The sequence below is a fragment of the Carya illinoinensis genome, chromosome 7 (genome assembly GCF_018687715.1).
Source record: "Carya illinoinensis cultivar Pawnee chromosome 7, C.illinoinensisPawnee_v1, whole genome shotgun sequence".
Classification (NCBI taxonomy): domain Eukaryota; kingdom Viridiplantae; phylum Streptophyta; class Magnoliopsida; order Fagales; family Juglandaceae; genus Carya; species Carya illinoinensis.
In genome coordinates this window covers 42,353,610-42,376,895 of record NC_056758.1, presented here as the reverse complement: position 1 = coordinate 42,376,895, position 23,286 = coordinate 42,353,610, and the positions used below count along the sequence as shown (strand labels likewise).

Here is a 23,286-nt window from a genome sequence, read left to right as displayed (position 1 = left end):
AACTGTGCAAATTGAAACAGTTTCAAGATAACCTGAAGGCGTTTCCCTAGCTGGACTTCAACCTCAGTCCCGAATGAAATATTATTGGCCAGAGATTTGAGAGGATCAACTGTCGGATCAAAAGAGAGCAAACTAGGGATCTGTGGCGCATATACTATTCTCCACCTAGCCTGGCCAAATTCTCCTTTTCCTTCAATTCTTGGCATTAATGTTTCAAGTGTTGCAGTCGCAAGCTTTTCAAGTGCCAGCTGGCCATCACCTTCCAATATGGACTCCGCCAATTGGCTCTCAAAGACTCTAGCAGCCTGTGAGAATTGATAAGATTTATGAGATCAAATCATGTAGATATAGTACATGAAAAAAAAAAAAAAAAAAAAAAAAAAAAAACCACAAGGTGAATGGATTCTCCAATTGCAAAAAGAAAAATTTGCACATGCGTGCACGCACACACAGAGGCACACCCCACCAAATTTAAGTACGTTTTTGCATCCCCAAAGAAAACTTCCAAAACATGAGAAATTTTGAAAATCTAGCCTGATGATATGTTGGTGGTAGTGTATGACTAGATCTTTCATTTTTCCTCTATTGTTCATCGTTGGCCATAACATTTTAGATATTATGCTTGTCGATTGGTGCTGTATGTGCCTGAGGAATGGGGAACGATGGATTATTTACTACTTCACTCTAAGATAGCTAGTGCTCTGTGGAACACAATTTTTGGCTTATTTGGGCTCGAATGAATCATGCCATATATAGTGGTGGGTCTTTTGTCAAGTTGGAAAAGGAAGTTTTCTAGTTCTGAGAGGGATACTTTTTTATGGAAGCTGATCCTGTCATGCATAATGTGGTGCTAACGGAGAGAAAAGAAAGATCGAAACTTAGAGAATTGTGAAAAGACTGGCTAAGCTCAATTTTGTTTTTTGTTTTTAGTTTCCGGATTATTGTTCTCTTTATCTGCCTAGCTTTTTTTAATCTTGTATATTCCGTGTACATGAATGGAAACTCTTCAATTATCAATAAATTTCTTATCGTGTACTAAAAAATGTCCCGTATGTTTTTCTTTTGTTTTGGGTTTTTCTATAGGTTTGTTTTTCTTTTGTTTTTTACGCCATATTGGGAACACTTTATATAAGTGCATGTGTAGTGTGGCATGAAATAATCTGTGGGAGAAAGGGTTTTAAAGCCAGAAAAGGCTGATTGTTTAACATAAATGGAAGGAAACTGCAAATTCACAACCAACCAAAGTATCAGATGCTACCTCAGTAGGTGAAAGGGCATCCTGTTCCACGGATCGTGTTGAGGTCACTACCAGTTTGTCTTGCCAATTGCTGGCCCGACTTTGAATTCTGAATTGCCATTCAGATCCAACCAAAGCTAAATCAAGCATTGGATCTAGCCCATACTCAGGCTCGAATTTTGCTACATTCAGATGCTCTCGCTTAAGCCTCACCTGAATTTGAATAGGCCAACATCACATTTCAACAAAACAAGACCCAGACTATAGAAACACTAAGATAACAATCAGTGCACAAGAAAATCTACACTACAAAGTTAACATGGGGCTCACCTGAGTTGCCACAAGATTCACGTCACCATTTTCAAATGTTAGAATACCTTTAGGTTTTATCAATTTGGGATGAGCCAGGCCATTTAGCTCAAGCTCTCCACTGACAGCAAAATTAAGAATCAAAGGGTAAATTATCCTCAGTTCTGGTCCTAGAACAAGCTTTAAATCACTGAGGCGGATATCTAAATTTGGTTTGGCGTGCACTTGCTCCATTTCCTTTTCAGTTCCAGCTGATTTAACTGCCAAGGTGCGGGAACAACGTAAGCAAAACAGCTTTTGCTAAATAACGACATAGAATGTTGATAACTTTTTTGATAGGTAGATATTTATGCCTATATTATTCTATATGCCACAGCATGGATAGTCTTTCCTCGTACAAGGAAAAAACCGAAACACACAGTGGCATAAGTAAATAATGTTGATTACTTTATATGTATTAATTCAAAACCCAAAATAATAATAATAATAATAATAATAATAATAATAATAATCTTCTCACAAAAACAGCATTTCAAACCCTACTGCTATTTTTATTTCATATCCATAGATTAAGCACAAATGTGAATGAAAGAACACACAAGAACTGAAATATATATAGGTTTAACTTGGGTAACTTTTAAATATAAACTTCTCACATTTCAATTTACTTTGGTAAAATTACAATCAAAAGCCCAATTTCATACGAAGCAGCAAACAGATATCATTTTAAAAAGGTGGTGAGGTGGGTCAGGGAACAAACAATTTTCTTTTTGACAAGTAAAATAAAATTTTATTGATCAAGTAAATAGGCACAGCCAAGTACACAAGCATACAAGCGAGAACACCTAGTTACAAGTTAGGACAATGAACAAACAGAACGGACAAGTATAGCGTAGGCTATTTGCAAAAACTTGAGGCACGATTAAGCAGCCCATGGAATAAAGCATTAAACTCATGAGTTCAGTGCAAGATCATTGATGTAAAAGTTCTACATATCACATTGAAACTTATGATATACTAGTGCACCACCTGGGAATTGGGTGAATTTGGCCCTTGAAGTAGCAGGTTCTGAACTGAAAAACCGTGAAACATATCTTGAAGCAACTGCATGATTGAATTTGACGCCACTGCTAGGAATCTGGGACTGGTTTGATGCCAATCTATTAGAATGAGCAGCTCCACTGCCCTTATCATGTGGCAGATATGCTTCTCCATGGCTCAATTTTAGAATTCCAGAAATATTTGGTTCCAATATAGAGCCAGTTATTTGCATCTGAGTGTCAAGCTGACCACTGTAGTTTTAGTTGGAAGTGAGTTTAGCATGTGCAAGGCAAAGCAGGGGAAAGAAGTTAAGAAATTTTATTTTTAAAAAAATATCTATGGATTATAAGCTCAAAAGAAATGAATAAATAAACAACATGATAGACAACAGATACTTTGTTTATATTTTGGATGGTGATCACAAAACAAAAACCAATATATAGAAAGGAGCAACATTATCAAATGTGAAACATGAACAGAGGGACCATGCACATGTATGCCCACAATTAAGTTGCCATCAATGAGGTGGAACATATGCTCAGTGAATATCTTTATGTGAGAAATTGCAATTACAAACCTAAGTATATTCTTTGCCCGAACTTCCAGGACTTCACATTTCAGGTCAATTTTATCACCAAGGGATGCTTCACTGGTTCTGAGGGGCAGATTCCCTTTCAGAAAAATCTTTCCCCTTCTGCTCACCCTACTATCCAATGAAGTGATACATAGTCTATTTGATTTCACATGGACAGTGCCACCAAAGTTTGTGAGTGGTTTTCGGAGTACTGGTGATGATATAGATGCCCTGTGGAATGAAGCAGATCCATCGAGTACTGGCTGTTCAACCGTACCTCTGACCTATTTATTGGAACATATCACAAACCTTAGGAAAGTAAGGCACGGATTAATTACTTTTTAAGGTGAAATTTTACCATTTTTTGCAGGTATAAGCTTAAAGTTAAAGATAAGCCCTTACAGAATGCATGACTTTGCTCACCTGGAGCATAATTTCAGCATTGCCATGAAGCCAGTTAGCATAAGGAGACAAAGCTGTTAACAACATCATACCCCCATCTTTAATATCTGCATCAACTCTAACTTCTCCAACATCTAAAATGTTCCAGTTTAGACCTTTCAGGCTTTCTGCTAATTGAGTATCCCAACCTTCTTCATTTCTATCTCTAGAAACTTTATTGTCACTGGCTTCATCAGCAGAACCCAGACCCCTTTCTTTCAGCCAACCGGGGAACCAAGCTGCTCCTCCTTTATCTGTTTCAATATCTTCTTCCAGTAGAATATTATTTGGAACGAAAGTGACAGGGACACTTCCTTGAATGTGTACGTGGCCATCTTGAATGATAGGTTCAAATTTTGCATTGAATAGAAAACGACTAGTTGAGGTTAGGGAAGCAACAATTTCAGCTCGTCCAAGATCAATGCCCCCAATGGCACCGTCAAGGAGCCTTACCTGCACGTCACATTCAGGTTTTGCAAGACTGCCTCTGAGATCTCCTTCCATGTGCAATATACCCCTAATCGGTGCTAATAATTGCCGCAACGAGCGGACAGCATCAGTAGCTGAAGATTCAATGACCTGAACCAGCGTAGGGACTAGACTCACAGGAAAATTTAGCACAGCAAAATGAAGGTTGGTTTTCGGCCCTAACAAAGTCCCATCAGCATGGATGGTGGCATTATCCTTCTGGATAAAAAGTCTGTCAAGGCGCAAACCATCATCGTTGCTGTATGCACCAACTGCCAAAACACGCTGAGTTTTGTAGGTTCCCCATTCCCAGTCCTCCCCATGAAAGTCAAATTCAGCCTGACAATAAAAATAATAATAAATACATTATCAGACGACAAAATTGGAAGTGAAGAAGTCCCAAGAACATTAATGGGAGTGATGAAATGACAATTGTCTTCTCCAGAAAGTATAAATCATCACGACTGCCAAAAAGTCGAGTAAAGAAATAAAAGACTTATTTTTCCTCCAAGTTAGATAAGTATAACTATGACTAAAAACTGCTCTGTTTTCAAAAGTAATATTTACATTGGTTGTAAAATGAGACGTAAAATGAAACATCATAATTCCAAACACAGGTTTTTTACGCACACAACATCTTGTGGTCCAGATGGTAATGTAATTTTGGCAGACTACATTTTTAACCATTCACTTCTTTCAACAAATACATCTATGACATTTGAACAAGCAAATAAAGATATCTACCATTGTGTCTCCATTGCCTCCTCCACTTGCATCAAGAGACCCATGCCAGCGACCCTTAAGTTCAGCCAAACCAGGAAGACTTACATCTTCAAGAATAACTTCATTGCAAGTGTAATGCCCCCGCATAACCTGAATATTGTACAGACGATATAATGAAAACGTGAAACCTTGAGTCTTGGGTATCCTCTACACCATTCATCCTATTTCTAATGAGGCGAGCAATAGAAAAGAATTCAACAGGAGAACAATAGAAACAAAGTCTATCTGGTTTTGTGAGAACCAAGCCAGAGCATCAATAATGCAGCTTTGGATAAGAAGTCACATGGAGTACCTCAAGCAGTCCTTGAATATTTTCAGCATATAATCCCACTGACTGCAAACTCTGTATAAAAAGGTCCTGCATGCAGACGCCATAAACATGCATAGTCAGAATTCCCTTCTTTTTAATACTGAAGAGTTATGATTTATAACAAGCAAAATCACATTTGTAATAGTGAAGGATATTAAACACTTTAAAAACATAGTAGATCTAGTTGCATATTAGGAAAAGAATCAGTAAGCAATTAGCATCATACATCCCAATTTGCATCCACAACCTCAGAGCAAATAATCTCAAACACAGTGCTAAACATTAGTTCTGCTATGTTATGGAAGGGTGACCAATGTTTTGTTCATTTGATACTTCCACTTATGGAGGAAGGTTGTGCTGCAGAACAGAGGACATTGAAATAGATCCAAATGATGGAGAATAACAATAGTCAGCCATGCTCTGTAAGATAACAACATTTAATGCTTTGTGCCAACATCAAAGCTCAGAAACCTGGAAGTCGAACTCAAGCAACCATATATGGTTAACCTATGTGCAGATAATTATTATTATATGTATTCAATTACAACACATTTAAGTAGAATACAACCTTTGATCTGGAACGAACAGCAGGATCTGTGATTCGAGAAAGAAGTCTGGCAAGTGGAAGCACCTCAGCAACCTCAGCTGTAGGGACTTCGAGTCTCATTCTCCATCTTCCCATAGAAGATATGACACTACCCAGATGCCCAGCCATTGCCCTTTTCAGCAAGCCACCCCCTTCCTTGCCAGCAGGGGTACGGTCTCGGGTACCAGGCAAAACATATTCACCTTGAAGCTCGTAACGGCTGTTACTTAGTTCTAGAACAGTTTTCTCAACAGTGATCTAATCAACCAGTACAATATTAGACAGGTCATTCATACTGCCATATATACACAAATAAATTAATTCTAAAGGAACTAACGCTCATAACAAATGAACATGATTCGACATAGTTACTTTGCAACCCTAACTTTGTTCCGGAACAATTTTATCATCAGTGTTATAAGAGTAATGTATCATCTTCCAATGTCATTATTGTAAGACAATACTAATAAGCAATTTTATTTTTGGAAAAACAAGAGTTCCTGAAAATTGTTTATAAATGGAACGATTACTCCTTGAGTTACATAATCTAGGATGATTTTGACACAGCATTAAAGATATCTACAGAGCTCAAGACAAAAAAACATAGCATGCATTACTTTTGGAAGGAAATCTCAGAAGAGTTGTCTACAAACCGAAAATATAACAGCAAGGAAAAACAATCATTGGCATCATGGTGTAGAATGCAAAATCTTACCAACCAATGCAATCTAGGCCTACTTTTGAAGCTTAAGATTTGAAATTGGACAGACATCTGATATCAACTACGTGAACAACAGATTACTTCCTTAGCTTGTTTACTTTGTAGGATAGATATTTAAAAACAGGTGGACATCAAATTTTGATGTATTGTTTCACCTCTAAACAGTTTCTCTATTTTAATTTTCATCCGTATTATCATATTTGCATTTGGATGGGGTTAAAGGTGATTAAGGTAAATCCTACAAAATAAGATATCCCAGACTTTTTACATGATAATAGTTGGAGAAGAAGCTAAAGCCATTAGGAAGTGAACCAACAATGTATCCAGCTTATTACAGCACAATGACAATATAGAATTACTATCATCATCTATTGCAATAACAAAAGATCAAGAGGAAGATTCAAGGTAAGAGCTATAGCTCAAGTACTCACAACATCCCCACTCCATCTAGCAGCCACATCTAGGGCTTCTCCTAGCACACCACTGAATTTTGGCCGAAGCACAGATAATACTCCATGACCTCTTCTTTTCTGAAGATTAAGCTGAATTTCTGCCTGAAAAGTAAACAACCAGCTACTGGCTGAGTAACAATTTCAAATTCAAATTGCTATTGACAGAGTTAATTAAAATTTTCATCTATAATAGCGCGTGGAAAGAAGATAAAACACCACCACCATTGATAACTACCAGAATCTCAAAACTTCAAAAAAAATAAAAAATAAAAACTCCCAGTGAATTTCACATAAAATTAGGAGTAAATATTAGATTCCAAGAAAAACAATAACTGGTTCCCCATAATCACCAAGGAGTTGTTTTTTTGATAAGTCACCAAGGAATAAGGATTAATGACTGTGTTCCAAACAAGAAACTAAGAAAGCCTTCCACAATTTTCTTTATTTTATACATGAAGATATTAATAAGTTCCCTTTTTTATACAGAGAACAACATTGGACACTCCTGCAATTCTCAATATTTTCTATCCAAAAAATTTTAAGATAAAATGTTATACGATCTTGAATAGGAATATTTTTGACTGGTAAACCCACCTCATTATGATCCGATGCACATTAAAGACGATAAAAGAACAGCATTTGACATAGAGAATAATTTTTTTGATAAGTCCAATAAAGCTTTAGACATAAAGAATAAAAATAAAATCAAGAGATAAAGGGGACAACTTACTCTTTGAATTGTTCCCCGTAGTGAAGCCAACTCCAATTCATCAAGCGGCAGATTCCGTACCTACAAACAGCTCACACAAAGTCATGAAAAAGAAATAACTCATATTCTCATACTATTGTTGCTCTTATATACAAGCAAAGCTAATAGCTTGGAAAACGGAAATAAATTAAATTGCTATAGAAATAACAAAAAGTAGAGGCACCTCCAAGTTAGCAGAATGAAGTGGTTGGAAACAAACATTGGCTCTCAGTTGTCCTTTTTGAAGGGAAAAAGACAGTAATTTTCCATTTTGGGAATTAATTTCACTACCACGCTGCAGTGGCCCTACAACCTCCACTGCAAGGCTTTCATCTGGCCTACCTGAGGCATCCAACTGTATTGCCAGATAGAGTTAAGATTTCAGTATGACTTAGCAAGAAGAGCAGCGCAAAAACAAACAAAAATAGGTTTTTTTTATAAGTAATATTTTTTTTTCCAACCATGCGTGACACACTAGCAAATTAGCATATATTTGTGACTGATCATACCTGACCTCTCACACTAGCAAATTAGCATATAAACAAATTAACAGATGAGTCTACCTAGAACAAATTTCATAGTGAATCGGTCATGTAGTCACAAAACAGTGGCATATAAGCAGTGCTTCTTCTGCCTTTTTCTCCACAAGGAGATAAATCTTACCAATACAAAAAATTAACATTTGTACATCAAAAGGAAAATTATATGGAAAAATGTTTGGATTCTGAAGATACTCAAGTGTCCATGATAATGGTGTGACAATAACAAACCAGTAGCACAAACATGATCAAAATAGTGCTATTACGGGCTACTTGACATCCCACCATCTGTTAACACAGGCAGTGCCATGCCACCCGCAAAAGAACATAACTATTTGATTCCTTGGGGCTTTCGATGTCCCTTGTGATATACCGCAAAACCACACAACTTTCACATGTCCCTTGTGATATACCGCAAAACCACACAACTTTCACAGTTAAATAGCTATTAATTTCATACAGAAAGTCAAGAACCTCTTTCAGAAGATAAACCTGTTTATGATACATTACTGGTGTAAGTAACCCAAGCGATATAACATATTTCAACCAATAAAACTAATATGTGAGGCTCAATTTCTGAAAAGAAAAAATTTGTGTAAAAGTCTCTCTCTCTCTCTCTATTTTTTTTTTTTTACATTACCTTGATACACCCGTGTGACATGCTCAACTGTCCCGCCAACTGAGGTGCTAGAATCAGCTGATTCAGCTTGAGACCAGAAATTAAAATGTCACCAACAAGACTATCTGTTTTTCCATTATCTTGCATTTCCACAGGTTGCATATTTGTAATACTACTAGACTTGAAAACCTTTCCCTGAAACTTAATCTTTCCGGTTGCTTTCAAATGCATGGGTCTTGGAGAGTCAAAATTATAAGAAGATAGTAAACTGAAAAACTCAAAACCACGCATGCGTAAATCTAACTCAACCCCATCAATACTAAATGGCATGACACTATTTGCATGAAACTCTTTTCTGTTGAGCCAGTATTCATCAAGATAGGATGTCTGAATATTTGTGAACAAGTCAAAAGCAACAGATGAAGAATCAATTTTGATGTAGTTATGTGAAATTATGATATGTCCTCGAGCATCACTGAAGGAACCTTCAGCCGTTGGAGCAACCCATTTAATGTCAAACCTCCTGCATTAAAAAAATAACGATGAACAAGCCAACCTGAAGCATTATCAACATCCATAAAATGTAAACATTAGGTAAGCTAAAATTTGGTACCTCTGTGTTTAAATTTGTCATTAATTTGATGACTGCAATTTCAATTTTAAAAATGTCAGGGTGCATCATCAATTTGGTTTTCTTGTCAAATTCCCCCACTAGCACAAGGGAAACGAAAAACCAAGATTTGCTTCTTCTTCTTCTTCTTCTTCTTCTTTTTTTTTGGGGGGGGGGGGGGGGGGGGGGGGGGGGGGAAGAAAGATGCACTCTCTCAATCCTTTTTTTTTTTTTAATAAGTAAACGATTGTATTAAAATAATAGGCATAGCCCATGTACACAAGAGAGAAAACTATTTAAGGAGAAAAAGAAAGAAAATCATGTAGGCCTAGACCATTAAAGTCTATAGCTATGGCCCATATGAATAACAACAAAAAAAGATCTAAGATCCTCAAAAGATCGCTCCTTGTCTTCAAACGTCCTATCATTCTGCTCTTGCCATAAGCACCATAGAATGCAAGTAGGGATCATCTTCCACACGGCTTTAATTTGTGGAATACCTCATAGATTTGTCCAACAAGCCAAAAGTGCCTCCATTGTGGCAAGCATAACCCACGCTACCTCTAATATGCTGAACACCTAAACCCATAATGCTCTAGCAACCTCACAATGCAATAGAAGATGATCCACAGTTTCACCGCTCTTCTTGCACATGGAGCACCAGTTTATTATGGTCACCCCACGTCTTCGCAAATTATCCGTCGTCAAGATCTTTCCCAATGAAGCTGTCCATGTAAAGAAAGTAGCTTTGGGAGGCGCCATATTACGCCAGGTCCTCTTCAATGGAAATTGAGTGTTCAGCACCTGTGCGAGAGACTTATAGAACGATCAAACCGAGAATGTGCCTTTACTTGCCGACACCCACCACAACTTATCGTTTCCTTTGATGCTCGGTCTCACAGAATACAAAAGTCGAAAGAATTCCTCAAAACTACCAACCTCCCAGTCTTGAGCCACCCTACTGAAGATTATGTTCCACTATATTTGATCCCCAACTATCACCATAAAATCAGCCACTGAAGCTTCTTTCTCACATGCCATCCTGAATATTGAAGGAAATAAATCTTTGAGTGTATTATTTCCACACCAAATGTCGCTTCAGAATTTTATTCTAGAACCATCTCCCAACACCAGTTTAGTGTGATGAGAGAACACCTCCCATCCCCAACTAATATGCTTCCACATCCACACACTTCCATATTTATTATCAATCACCAACTTCCATAGAGCTTTCGGTTCCATGTTATAACACCACAATCATTTCCCAAGTAATGACCTATTGAAAATCTTCAGATTTCTAATAGCCACCCCTCCCTTGGGAATGGGAGAACATACCTTAGTCCATTTGATTAGGTGGAATTTAAAGCCATACCCCATGCCACTCCAAAGGAAGTCCCTAAACAATTTCTCAATCCGGCTTGCCACACATGCTGGAATTGGGAATATAGATAAAAAGTATGTTGATAGATTAGAGAGTACTTTTGATTAAGGTGATCCTGGCTCCTTTCGACAAATACAGTCTCTTCCAACCAGCCAGTCGACACATGATCTTTTGTATCACTATATCCCATATTGTTACCGTCCTTGAGGCAACCCCCAACGGTAGAACCAGATAAGTCATAGGTAAGGCAGCCACCTTGTATCCTAAAGTGTTAGCCAATTGTCTGATATTACGAACATTTCCGACTAGCACCAATTCAGATTTTTGAAGGTTTACTTTCAAGCCCGATGCCGCATCAAAACAAAGTAGATTGGTTTTGTTTTGCCTCATAGAATATAAGCATATCATATGCAAGTAATAAATGAGAAATGTTAATAATACCCCTAGTGGGGTCACCAACAGAAAATCCCTCCATGAAACCACTGCAAACCAATGCCAAAGTCATTCTGCTCGATGCCTCCACAATAATAACAAAAAAGGAATGGGAATAGTGGATCCCCTTGTCTCAGACGTCGCAAACTATTGAAAAAACCAATTGGACTACCATTTACCAACATAGAGAATCTCGCCGTTGATATGCACCATCTAATCTGCGAGCACCATCTATTCCCAAAACCATACCTCCCACGCAAGTAGAGTAGGAAACCCAATTAACATGATCATATGCCTTCTCCATATCTAATTTAAATAGGATCCCTAATTTACCATACTTTTTCCTGCTATCTAAACACTCATTGGCAATGAGGACTGAATCAAGGATTTGCCTTCCTTATACAAATGTGTTTTGGAGTTTTGTCATAATCTTCCCCAACACCTCCCCTAGTTGGTTTGCAAGCACCTCAGAGATGATCTTATACACCCCACCCCACTTATAAGACTAATGGGGCCGAAAATCTTTGACATCCGACACTCCAAGCTTCTTAGGAATTAAAGCTATAAAAGTGGCGTTGAGACTTTTTTCAAACTTTCCCGCCATGAACAGCTCCTAAAACACCTTCATTAAGTCCCCTTTCACCACTTCCCAACAAGTTTGAAAAAAGCCCACAGAAAAACCATCCGGCCCAGGTGCTTTGTCTTTGGCCATTTTCCTCATCACATCATGAATCTCCATCTCCTCGAAAGGCCTCTCCAACCTCGAGGTATCTTGTCTGTCTATAGAATCAAAAGTCAGACCATCAAGCTTGGGCCGCCAACCCATTTGTTCAGTAAGCAACTATTCAAAAAAACCAACAACATGATCTTTAATTACAGGGACCTCAGTACATGCTGCACCCTTTATATTTAGCATCTCTATAGTGTTGATTCTCCTGTGAGAGTTGGCTACTCTATGAAAAAATTTTGTACTTCGATCCCCTTCTTTCAACCACATAGCTCTGGATTTTTGGCACCACGAGATCTCTTCCAGCATGATGACCCTCTCTAATTCAGTAACCGCCTCTGACTTTCGAGATATTTTTTCCAAGGACATAACCCGGCCATCCTGTGTCCTCTCTAGCTCCTGGAGATCTTCCAGTATAGACTTCTTTCGTTCCCCTATGTTTCCAAAAGACTGTGTTCTCCAAATCTTCAAGTCACTTTTTAGAGCTTTTAATTTACCTGTAAGAATGAAACTAGGAGTTCTGTCAATCTGATATGAGGACCACCCTTTGAACCCTATCCACAAAACCTTGAGTCTTCAACCACATATTTTCGAATTTGAAATATCTACTCCCCTCCTTGGATACACCCACAATCAAGCAAAATAGGAAAACAATCCGAGCACAGACAAGACAACCTCCTTTGACATACTTCTGAATAATGAGATTCTCAATCCAAGGACACTAAAAATCTATCCAATTTAGACCATGTATGATTATTTGACCACGTGAATGCCCCTCCCAAGAGAGGGATGTCCACCAGATTCAAGTCAAACGTAAATTTAGAAAACTCTGTCATTGCTGGTCGCATTTTACTATCTCTTGAGCGTTCACTTGAAAACCTTACGACATTAAAGTGACCACCTATGCACCATGATAGTTCCCACCAGCTATAAGCTCTGGCTAGTTCTTCTCATAACATACTTCTATTGTTGTCCAAGTTTGGCCCATAGATACCAGCGAAGGCCTACATAAAACTGATTTTTTAGGATCACCATGACCAGCTTCAATGGCTATAAGCAGTGCCATCAATTGCTCCCCAAAACCTACACACTCCATCCCTACACAAAATTGAATTTCCTTTACCTTCTACAAAACCCAACTTGTAGCATTAAACTGAATTGGATGCATACAGTTTAGAGGGAAGGGTTCCCCCTCCCTGTTAGTCCACTGCAAAACCAGCGGCATCCTTAGCTCACCCTCCTCAAAAAACATCCCATCTTCCCATTCTAAGGGATCTTGTATCGATATAAGGCTCTTAGAAGACCCTAAATCTACAACCACATCCCTTGTTTCCTCTAAATATAGGTCTCGTGTATCATCCGTATCATCCCTTTGTTGCATACCCTTCGCCGAAGAGGATGCCATCTTCGAAGTGGTGGCAACCTCTGTCTCGTCACTGGTCGGCGTGATTTGGCTCAGATACACCTGAGAAACAGCACGCAGGTGCTCATCAGCGCTCTCTGGTACAGAGGAGACCGTTGCAAAGGCCTTCGATGTCACCTCTCTTGCCGTCTCTTTCACCATCTGCAGCTCCGTTGAGGGCTCCTCAGCCTATTGAAGCGTTGACGGTGCAATTTTCAGCAAGGAAAATATGCTCCCGCCGGTCGAAGGCCCATGGTCCTCCCTTGGCCTAATTCACCGCACGGGCTTCGCTAGAATCCCCAAACCATATTGGTTTGTGGGCTTGAGCCTAATCATGTGGCCCACCTGCTGAGACCCATTGCACGTTCGGTCCAGCAAAGCCCACAACTCCCATGTTGAGGGGTAAAGAGGCATGATCTAATGAAAAGGGCCCCCTACGGTTACCTTCACTTGGCCCGTCTCCCAAACTCAAGCCCACCCCTAACCTTTCTTCCTCCTCAACGCACCGTTTCAACCACTTTAAGTTTATATTCAATTGCAACTCATTCAGCTGCCTTTGTACATCACTCAATGCTCGAAGCACCATATCCTTATTTAGACTGACAGCTCACCTACCACCACCCTCAAGGTTCATAGCCCCTACAAAAACGGCGACAACTCCTCTCAATCGAGCCGAAGCGTCAAAAACTGTGCCTAGCCTAGCAAGTTCACAAGAATAGTCCAAGACCCTCTGTTGTTGAAGAGCCTCCATGTACGACCGTGCAAAATAAGCAACCGTCGTTGCTAGCGGTGCTGACCCAATAATGCGACCCTCTCTTCCAGCCTCCCTCAACACCTCCGCCAGCTCCCTCCATCCCCTACCGTCTCTGTCCTCAAGTATAAAAATGCATTTTTGACAACCACCCCTTTTGTACTCTACCAGAGCCATGAAGGTGCCTTGGGAGTTTGAACACCTCTGTGCTATGAAGCCCCTATCACCTTCCATCCCCTACCATCTCTGTCCTCAGGTATAAAAATGCAGTTTTGGCAACCACCCCTTTTGTACTCTACCAAAGCCATGAATGCGTCTTGGGAGTTTGAACACCTCTGCGCTATGAAGCCCCCTATCACCCTCTCAGAGGGCTGTATAGAATTCCTCTTTCCCAACCTTCAAACAATCTTCCAAAGATTTGGTGAACCAACGTATCATGGCCAACTCCAAGCATATGTTTTTAACAAACTTCCACCCTCTTTCGGTAAGGAACACCCAACGGCCATCCCTTAACACCTCAAAAGACTTTGATACAATAACAACAGCTTTCGACATACCCATTTTGTTCCCATATGAGCAAAATCGCATAGTCAAGAGCCCACAATCACCATCGAAGAAGAAAAGTGTATGGAAAGGAAAGTGTACGGAAAAGAAGGGGGGGGGGGGGCCAATGAAACTGAAACTTCAAGAAGTCCAACACAAGAACACCTCTCTCAATCCTTCCCAATTTGAACTAGGTCAATGAAATAAATGACCAAATACATAGATTAAAGTGAAGAAATAGATGTAGTAATAGCACCTGTAAAAAATGACCCATTACTGCTTCTCTGTAATTATTTTATTTAAACTCTCTTACCCAGAGCTAATCCTCCCAAATCTTGTCTGCTCTACCCCCCCGGGCGGGGCCCTCACTTGTCATCTTACCCCATATCAACTCCTCCCTTCCCCGTGCTCTCCTTTTGTTCTTTTTTCCCTTTTTCTTTGTAATTACTCCAACTGCATTGAAATCAGACTTGAAACACCAAACCTATCATTTCTCTTAATTTTTCCATCTGCTATTCGCTTCTCAAACCCACAAACAACCAAACACAGAAACCCCTCACAATTGCTGACAAACATGGTGGCACAGAAGGCAACAATGTGAACAATTGCAAAGATGGAGATCACCCACATATTGCCTCAGCGGCACCAAGAGCCATACTTGAAGAAGCATATCCTCTGGCCTTGGAGAGTTAGGGTGGTGTTGGAGGTGGAGAGGGCATGATTTGGTTATGGGTCAAACTGGTCGGTAAGTGAAAGAGTGGAAGTTGGGCTTACATGGGGAGATAAAGCAAAAAGATGGGAATGAAAAACACATTTAAAGGCAGTAATTTAAGGGAAAATGACAAAAAAATCAGACTGACTGATTCCAAACTCTCTGGTTGGCGTTGCTAAATTTGAAATTATTAGAACCAACTTGACAAAAATCCCAAATTTAGAGGAACCGAGTTACAGTTTGGCTTAAAAACTAAGTGGATATAACTTATGGGCAACAGCACATGATTTGTTTTAAAGAAAAACGGCATGGGAAAAATTTAATCAACAAAAAATTAAAGTCTTAAGAATCTTACGGTCTCAAAAGAGATCCAGACAATTTCGTTTCTCCATTTAAATCCCCTAATTTGAGTGGCATCAGGTGAAGATACCCAGGTATATAACGGTGCATGATATTGTCAAAGGACATATTTCCAGAGAAATTCACATCTATTGCTGCATCATCCACCTCACCCTGCAAAAACAGAGTATTCTACATCAAAAAGAAATAAACTGGAGGTTTACCTGGCCATTAACTTCAGGGCCCCTTGGGATTAGTCGAGGTGCGCGTAAGCTGGCCCGGACACCCAAGGATATCAAAAAAAATAAAAATAAGAAATAAACTTAATTAAAGGAAAAAAAAACTCAAGAGTAAAGTGAATAATCACCACAGATTCCAAACAACAATTTCCCAATAACTAGTCAGGTGACTTGACTAAAGTTAAGACAAGTTACTTTACACCCATGTCTAGTAGGACTATCAAGAAATGACTTCCATCCAAAATGGGACTAAAAAGGGTTCACTGTCATAATGGGAGCTACTTAAAATCATTATAAAGGATGAACTCCTTCCCAAGCTATTTGGGGTCCCTTTCACCACCTTTCTTATAATCAATCCGGGACAATACAGATTGGATCACGATAAAACTCTAGAGAAGATCCTCTTTTGAAACCCATTAAAGGGAAAAATGAGTTGGCTTACCGACCAAATATGACAATCAGAAGTAATGGCAAATAAATAAAATCAATCAATGGATAGGGAAAGCAGCTGACTGAGGCGAAACAGTTTTTTTTTAGAGAAGTAATAAAGTATATTAATAAAAGAATAGGCAAAAAGCCACATTCAGTACAAAGAATGTCCTAAACTACATAGGAACAGTAGAGATAAGGAAGTCATGTAAATTTTGGCCATTAAAACTAACAGCAATAGCCCAAGTATAAAGAGTTCTAAAAGAGAAAACTTTCAACTCCTCCATCGATCTCTCTTTATCCTCGAATGTCCGTTCATTGCGCTCCTGCCACACGCACCACGTAATGCATATCGGAATCATCTTCCAAATTGCCTTAATCTGGTTGTTGCCTCTTAGACCTGTCCAACTAGCAAGGACCACCACTACTGTTTCCGGCATAACCCAACCCAAGTCTAATCGACAGAAAACCTCATTCCATAACCCTCGAGCAAACTCACAATGTAGTAACAGATGGTCCACGGATTCACCCCCCTTCCTGCACATACAACACCAATCCATGATGATCACCCTTCGTTTTCTCAAATTGTCCGTTGTGAGGATCTTGCCCAAGGAAGTGGTCCACACAAAGAAAGCCGCTTTGAGAGGCGCCTTGTGTTTCCAAAGCCTTTTCCAAGGAAATTGAGATGGTTGCTCTTGTGCTAGAGCCTTATAAAAAGTGCGGACCGAAAACAGGCCTTTTATTGATGGTACCCACCACAGCAAGTCTAGAAACTGGTTGCTTGGTTTGTTTGAATAAAGGAGACTGAAAAAGGCTTCAAAACTATCCATTTCACAATCGTGTGCCACCCTGTTAAAACTGATGTTCCACTGGATTTGCTCTCCCATTACCACCATGACTTTCGCGACTGATGCTTCTTTATCACTTGCAACCGAGAATAATGTTGGGAATAAATCCTTAAAAGCACAGGTACCACACCAAGTGTCGTACCAGAATTTGATCTTGTTCCCCTCTCCTAAACGAAGCCTCGTGTATTGAGAGAAAACCTCCCATCCATGTTTGATGTGTTTCCACAATCCCACACCATGCGCCCCTCGCACTTACTTAGTACACCACCCAGCCCATAATCCCCCATACTTACTTTCAATCACCAACTTCCAGAGAGCTTCTGGTTCTCTATGATATCTCCATAACCACTTTCCAAATAACGCCCAATTAAAGATTTTCAACTTTCTAATGCCCAATCCCCCATTCGAGATAGGCCTACACACCCATTCCCATATGACTAGATGAAACTTGAACTCCTCTCCTATTCCACCCCACAAGAAGTCCCGTTGTGATTTCTCAATGCGAAGTACCACCCTTGCTGGAACAGGAAATAGGGACAGAAAGTATGCTGGTAGGTTAGAAAGAGTATTCTTAATTAGCGTAATCCTACCCCCTTTTGAAAGGTACATTCTCTTCCAGCTTGCTAATCATCGCTCGACCTTCTCAATCACTGTATCCCAAAGCGCAACTGCTCTCGAGGGGCCCCCCAATGGTAGGCCTAGATACGTCATAGAGAGTGCAGTAGTCTTACACCCCAGAGTATTAGCCAACTGTCTTAAACGCTGAACACCACCAATAGGCACCATCTCTGATTTGTCCAGATTCACTTTCAAACCTGAAACTACCTCAAAGCAAAGTAGGAGTGCCTTCAAAACTCGAACCTGGGATTGATTCGCCTCACAAAAAATGAGGGTGTCATCTGCAAACAACAAGTGAGAAATGTTAATACTACCCCCTTTGGAGGGTCCAATCAAAAAGCCAGTCATATGCCCATTTGCAACCAAAACTGAGAACATTCTGCTCAAAGCCTCCATCACAATAACAAAGAGTAACGGAGACAACGGATCTCCTTGTTTTAGACCTCTTGTGCTATTGAAGAATCCAGTTGGGCTTCCGTTTATTAGGACTGAGAATTTCACCGTAGAAATACACCATCGGATCCAAGATCGCCATCTCTCCCCAAAACCACACTTCCCCAAAATGTCAATAAGAAAGTCCCAGTTAAGATGATCGTACGCCTTTTCCATGTCTAACTTGCATATAATCCCCGGATAACCCGCTTTCATTCTACTGTCCAGGCATGCATTAGCAATGAGCACTGCGTCTAAAATTTGTCTATCCTTTACAAAAGCATTTTGGGGCTTTGAGATTATCTTTCCTATGGGCTCACTAAGGCAATTTGCAAGTACCTTGGAAAGAATCTTGTAGACCCCATTAACTAGACTAATGGGTCGAAACTCCTTAATGTCCTCTACCCCCACCCTTTTTGGTATCAAGGCTAGAAAAGTAGCATTTAAGCTTTTCTCAAACTTTCCAAACGAATGAAACTCTTGGAATACCTTCATAAGGTCATCTTTTAAGACCTCCCAACAAGTTTGGAAGAATCCCATAGAGAAACCATCAGGACCCGGAGCCTTGTCTTTAGCCATTTTCCTTACCACTTCTAGCACCTCCTCCTCTTCAAACGACCTCTCTAGACGATTGGCTTCCAAAGACCCAATGGAATCAAAAGCCAACCCCTCTAGCTTAGGCCTCCACCCCTCTTGCCCAGAGAGAAGCTGTTCAAAAAAACTAACCACATGATTATTAATCACCTGTACATCCTTGCAATCTGCCCCCACCAATCTTCAGCATCTCAATGTTGTTGGATCTCCTGTGAGAATTAGCTATCTTGTGAAAAAACTTTGTGCCACGATCACCTTCCTTCAACCATAACGCTCTAGACCTCTGCCTCCACGAAATCTTTTCTAGTAGGATGGTCCTCTTGAGCTCTGCGACCAATGCTAACTTTTGAGCTAATTCCTCCGGATTCAAAGGCCTTGACTCTTGTAACATTTCTAGCTCGTGTATCTCCCTTTGCATGATTTTCTTAAGTTCCCCAATATTACCAAAGGACCGTATGTTCCAAAGCTTTAAATCTTGCTTTAGAGCCTTTAGTTTTCCAGCAAAAATAAAACTTGGCGTACCCTGTATCTGGTATAAAGTCCACCATTGTCCGAACCTATCCACAAAGCCTTCTGCTTTCAGCCACATGTTTTCAAACTTAAAATGCTGACGCCTTCTTTGAATCCCTCCACAATCCAACATAATGGGCCAATGGTCCGAGCACAAACGGGGCAATCTCTTTTGCCACACTTCTGGATAATGAATTTCCCACTCCGGGAAGATTAAGAATCTATCTAATCTGGACCACGAATGATTATTAGCCCATGTGTATATACCCCCCGCCAATGGAAGGTCCACTAGGTTCAACTCAAAAATGCATTACGAGAAATCAGACATGCTGGGCACATTCTTCTGTTTCCAAAACACTCGCTTGTGAATCTTGTTACATTAAAATCACCACCAATGCACCAAGGGAGATCCCACCAGCTATGTAGCCCAGCTAGTTCATCCCACAGTAATCTACGGTCTCTATCTGTATTAGGGCCATATACACCTGCAAAGGCCCACATATACCCATCGATCACACTCCTAAAAGAACATGTTACTGTAAACAGCCCGACGAACTCCTCCAGCTTCTCCACCACCCGTTGGTCCCACATCACCAACACTCCTCCTGAGGCCCCATTAGCTGCCAAATACACCCAATTGACATGAACACAACTCCATATACTTCGTATTATTTTTGTAGTGACCGTTTTCAACTTCGTCTCCTGTAAACAAACAATGTCCGCCTTCCACCCACGTAGTAAGTTTCTTACTTGAAGACGCTTACTGGCATCGTTTGGTCCACGGACATTCCATGAGAGAATTTTTGGTTTCATTTATTGGAAGAAGCTAGCCCCTTCCCTTTGGACCGATCCCTACTTGAGCTACCTTCAGAATTCATGGACCATGTTAGCCTATTGAGTTATCGTTGTTTCTTGGACCCAATTTTCCTTTGTTGTTGGTGACCCGCTTTCAATAGCGGTAAGTAATGCCATGAATTGCTCCTTATAACCTTCACACTTTAGTCCCACCATATCCTTAATGTCATTCACTGTTTGGAACACCCAATTTGATACGCTGGATGGATTTGGATACATACAATTCAGAGGTATTGGGTTCTGCACCCTAAACTCCTTCTGCCCCTCCATGTTCACTTCTCCAATCACTAAACCAATTTCCCCTCCATGATCATTAATCCCCTGTAAGAGCCTGTGTGGACTCTCTTCGTCAAGTAGAAAAAGATCACTGGCCGAATCCTCTGCTTCTCCTTCATCACTGTTTTCCACCACCACTATGTCATTGTTCACCCCTGAGGGTCTCACCGGGCCACCATCTTCTTCCCCTTGTCCCATCAACAGGTTCTGTTCACTCTCTAGGGGGAAACAAACACTTGGTGGTAGAGAAAGCACCACCAAGGGATTTGTCGGCGTGGTCTGTTCCAGAAGCTTTATATTGGTGGGAATACCACCTTCGGCGTCGTCTGTTGGTGGGAGTATCACCATCGGCGTTGTTTGTAGATCTATTGTCCGTTTTGGGCTCATCAGAGCATGGTTTTTTGCATCATTTGGTAGGACGGAATGTTCTGTCAGAGAGAGTACCACCGTCGACGCCGTCTGTTGGTCAGACGGCAGGTTCTGTTGCCGTTGCGACAACGACTCAAACGGAGGAGGACCCCCCTCTGCTCCGGACCCCCGATCCGATTCCCATCTCCTAACCCGTGCCTTCCATTCCTGACGGACCGGGTTCTTTGAGTTGAAACTGGGCCCAGGTCCAGCCCAAACCGAGGGCCTAATTGTTTCCTTCCCAGGAAACCTTCTGTTATGGTCGATGGACTTTGTAACAGCCCAGCCCGATTCCTTATCTCCCCTTTTTATATTGGTACGGGCCATGGGCTTACCCAGCCCAAATCCAGAGCCCGAATCCCCTGGCCTCTGAAAGGCCTGATTTCTACCCCTGAAACTCACCGTTTCATCCCTTAACTTAAAAGACTCGACCACCTCCCTCACAATACACACCTCCCCCTGCAACTTCCTCAATTGTACCTGCAAATCTCGTACCAGTGTCAACGTCTCCCTCACATCTCCTCCACCCTCTCTCTCCCTAGACTGACCTCGAGGGGCTCGATGCACAGCACCCCCGCCGAAACCAGATGGCTCCACATGCATCCCTTCCGTCGTCAAAGCTTCTTTGTAAGACTTCCCCTTATCTCCTCCTGTGACTGTGCCATGGCTGCTTCTTACCACCTGGAAACTCTCCCTCAGCGCCTCACGCAATCTACACCAACCACGACCTCCCTCCTCTTCAGGGATAAAAATAGAACTGTTTCGTCCCCCTTCACCGTAAACCACCGCCTTCACGAAACGACCACGACTGTTCGAACATCTCTAAACGATAAAACTCCGGTATCCCTCCCTCCTCGATAAATAAAAATCTTCTCTTTTATCTGTCGCACACCCCTCCAGTGCTCCCCCTAACCATTGCGCAATTCCCAGTCCGAGCAGTAACTCCTGCTTGAACCTCCTTCCTCTCTCTGTGATGCGGATCAAGCCACCTTCTCTCACAACAGAAAATAACTTGGTTTCAATCACGAACTCTTTAATGAAGCCCATCACGAACCTCGTCGACGTAATAATCACACTAACTAAAAATCATCCTCGATGGCAAAACAGTTAAGTCTCTACACCTCATCAATTGGTGAAAGTTACTGCAAATCCATGCCTTTGTTAATTCATAAACAAGCACAATAGGCTGTTTCTTGATAAGAAATATCAAATTGTACTTTTTGAACAAATACATGGATTTTTAAAAGATCTATTATCAGACTTGTTAATAGACAAGTTACTGCTGATTACTTTTTTTTTTTTTTATAGGTAGTTACTGCTGATTACTATATTACCGATCAAAAAAATTGACAAGTATTTGTACTTGTTAATTAATAAATGCATGAATTAACAAGTAGGCTATTTCATAAGCAATCAAATACCTCTGGGCAAATCCATGCATTCCCTGCCCCTCGAATTTCACCTCCATCCACGAGGCTAGCTCTAATTCCATACAAGTCAGCAACCTATCATATGTGAAGAAATTTACAGGATCTATTATCATACTTGCATAGATAAGAAGTTACCACTCTTTTGTAAATTCGCTTACTGTCCCTGACATTACTTACACAATTATCAGTGTTAAAAGTGAAATTGGCCGATAAATATGAAAACGGAACACGGTCAAAAGCTGCCACTGCACCAGCTTCTTTGCTTTTCAACATTACTTCATAGGCAGAGGATGCAGGAAAATCAGACACTGAATGAGATACCTTCCTAGAAACCATTCCACTTCCCACAAATATAGGAGCATCCAGTGGGCCTTGACAGTTGAATACAGAAGTAACTGAACCGGCCAACTGCAGCACATACAGAAAGAAATGGAGATGAAAACAAAGTTGACTGGTTAGGATGAACTAGTATACCTGTAATCCTTGCAAAATAAAAAGAACACAAAAACAAAAAATGCAAAGCACTTAAGTTTGATTAAGAGAAAGATAAAATAGAGCATATACCATGGATATATAGTACATACACCCTATATTTAAGCATCAGCACTTTTAGATGGAAAATCAAATCACATTTACCGGGAACAATAAAGGCTTCATCTTGAAAGTTTTCATCAGGGCATTTACTTCAACACATGGAACCTGAACATAAAAGTACACAGATTATGAGTTGGATGCCATATTCATCAGAAAATGACAGAAAAATGAGCTATTTTAAGCTCAAGCAATGCCTTGATTTGGGAGTATGATTTTGTTACAATCACCGAGTTCATGGATATGGGCCCTTGACCTAGAGATACCATCATTAACATGACATTTAAGCTTAGGAAGAGATCCACCATATATCCACTGCCAGACATAAGAA

General features: G+C 40.5%; 1 protein-coding gene across 2 annotated transcripts in view; it reads right to left on the bottom strand.

Annotated features, from left to right (window-relative positions):
• Window positions 1-23,286, bottom strand: part of LOC122315567 (protein TIC236, chloroplastic) — a 32,361-nt gene that overhangs the window by 771 nt on the left and 8,304 nt on the right. For both annotated transcript variants that reach the window (XM_043131547.1, XM_043131548.1), the window contains exons 7-23: window positions 23,001-23,063; window positions 22,542-22,772; window positions 22,356-22,439; window positions 15,742-15,899; window positions 8,850-9,351; window positions 7,855-8,025; window positions 7,653-7,712; window positions 6,902-7,024; window positions 5,732-6,007; window positions 5,146-5,211; window positions 4,815-4,943; window positions 3,585-4,409; window positions 3,165-3,445; window positions 2,576-2,838; window positions 1,568-1,806; window positions 1,259-1,450; window positions 33-305 (exon numbers count right to left, since the gene is read on the bottom strand). In XM_043131547.1, the coding sequence (XP_042987481.1) occupies window positions 33-305; window positions 1,259-1,450; window positions 1,568-1,806; window positions 2,576-2,838; window positions 3,165-3,445; window positions 3,585-4,409; window positions 4,815-4,943; window positions 5,146-5,211; window positions 5,732-6,007; window positions 6,902-7,024; window positions 7,653-7,712; window positions 7,855-8,025; window positions 8,850-9,351; window positions 15,742-15,899; window positions 22,356-22,439; window positions 22,542-22,772; window positions 23,001-23,063 (3,936 nt within the window). The remainder of the gene's footprint in view (window positions 1-32; window positions 306-1,258; window positions 1,451-1,567; window positions 1,807-2,575; window positions 2,839-3,164; window positions 3,446-3,584; window positions 4,410-4,814; window positions 4,944-5,145; window positions 5,212-5,731; window positions 6,008-6,901; window positions 7,025-7,652; window positions 7,713-7,854; window positions 8,026-8,849; window positions 9,352-15,741; window positions 15,900-22,355; window positions 22,440-22,541; window positions 22,773-23,000; window positions 23,064-23,286) is intronic.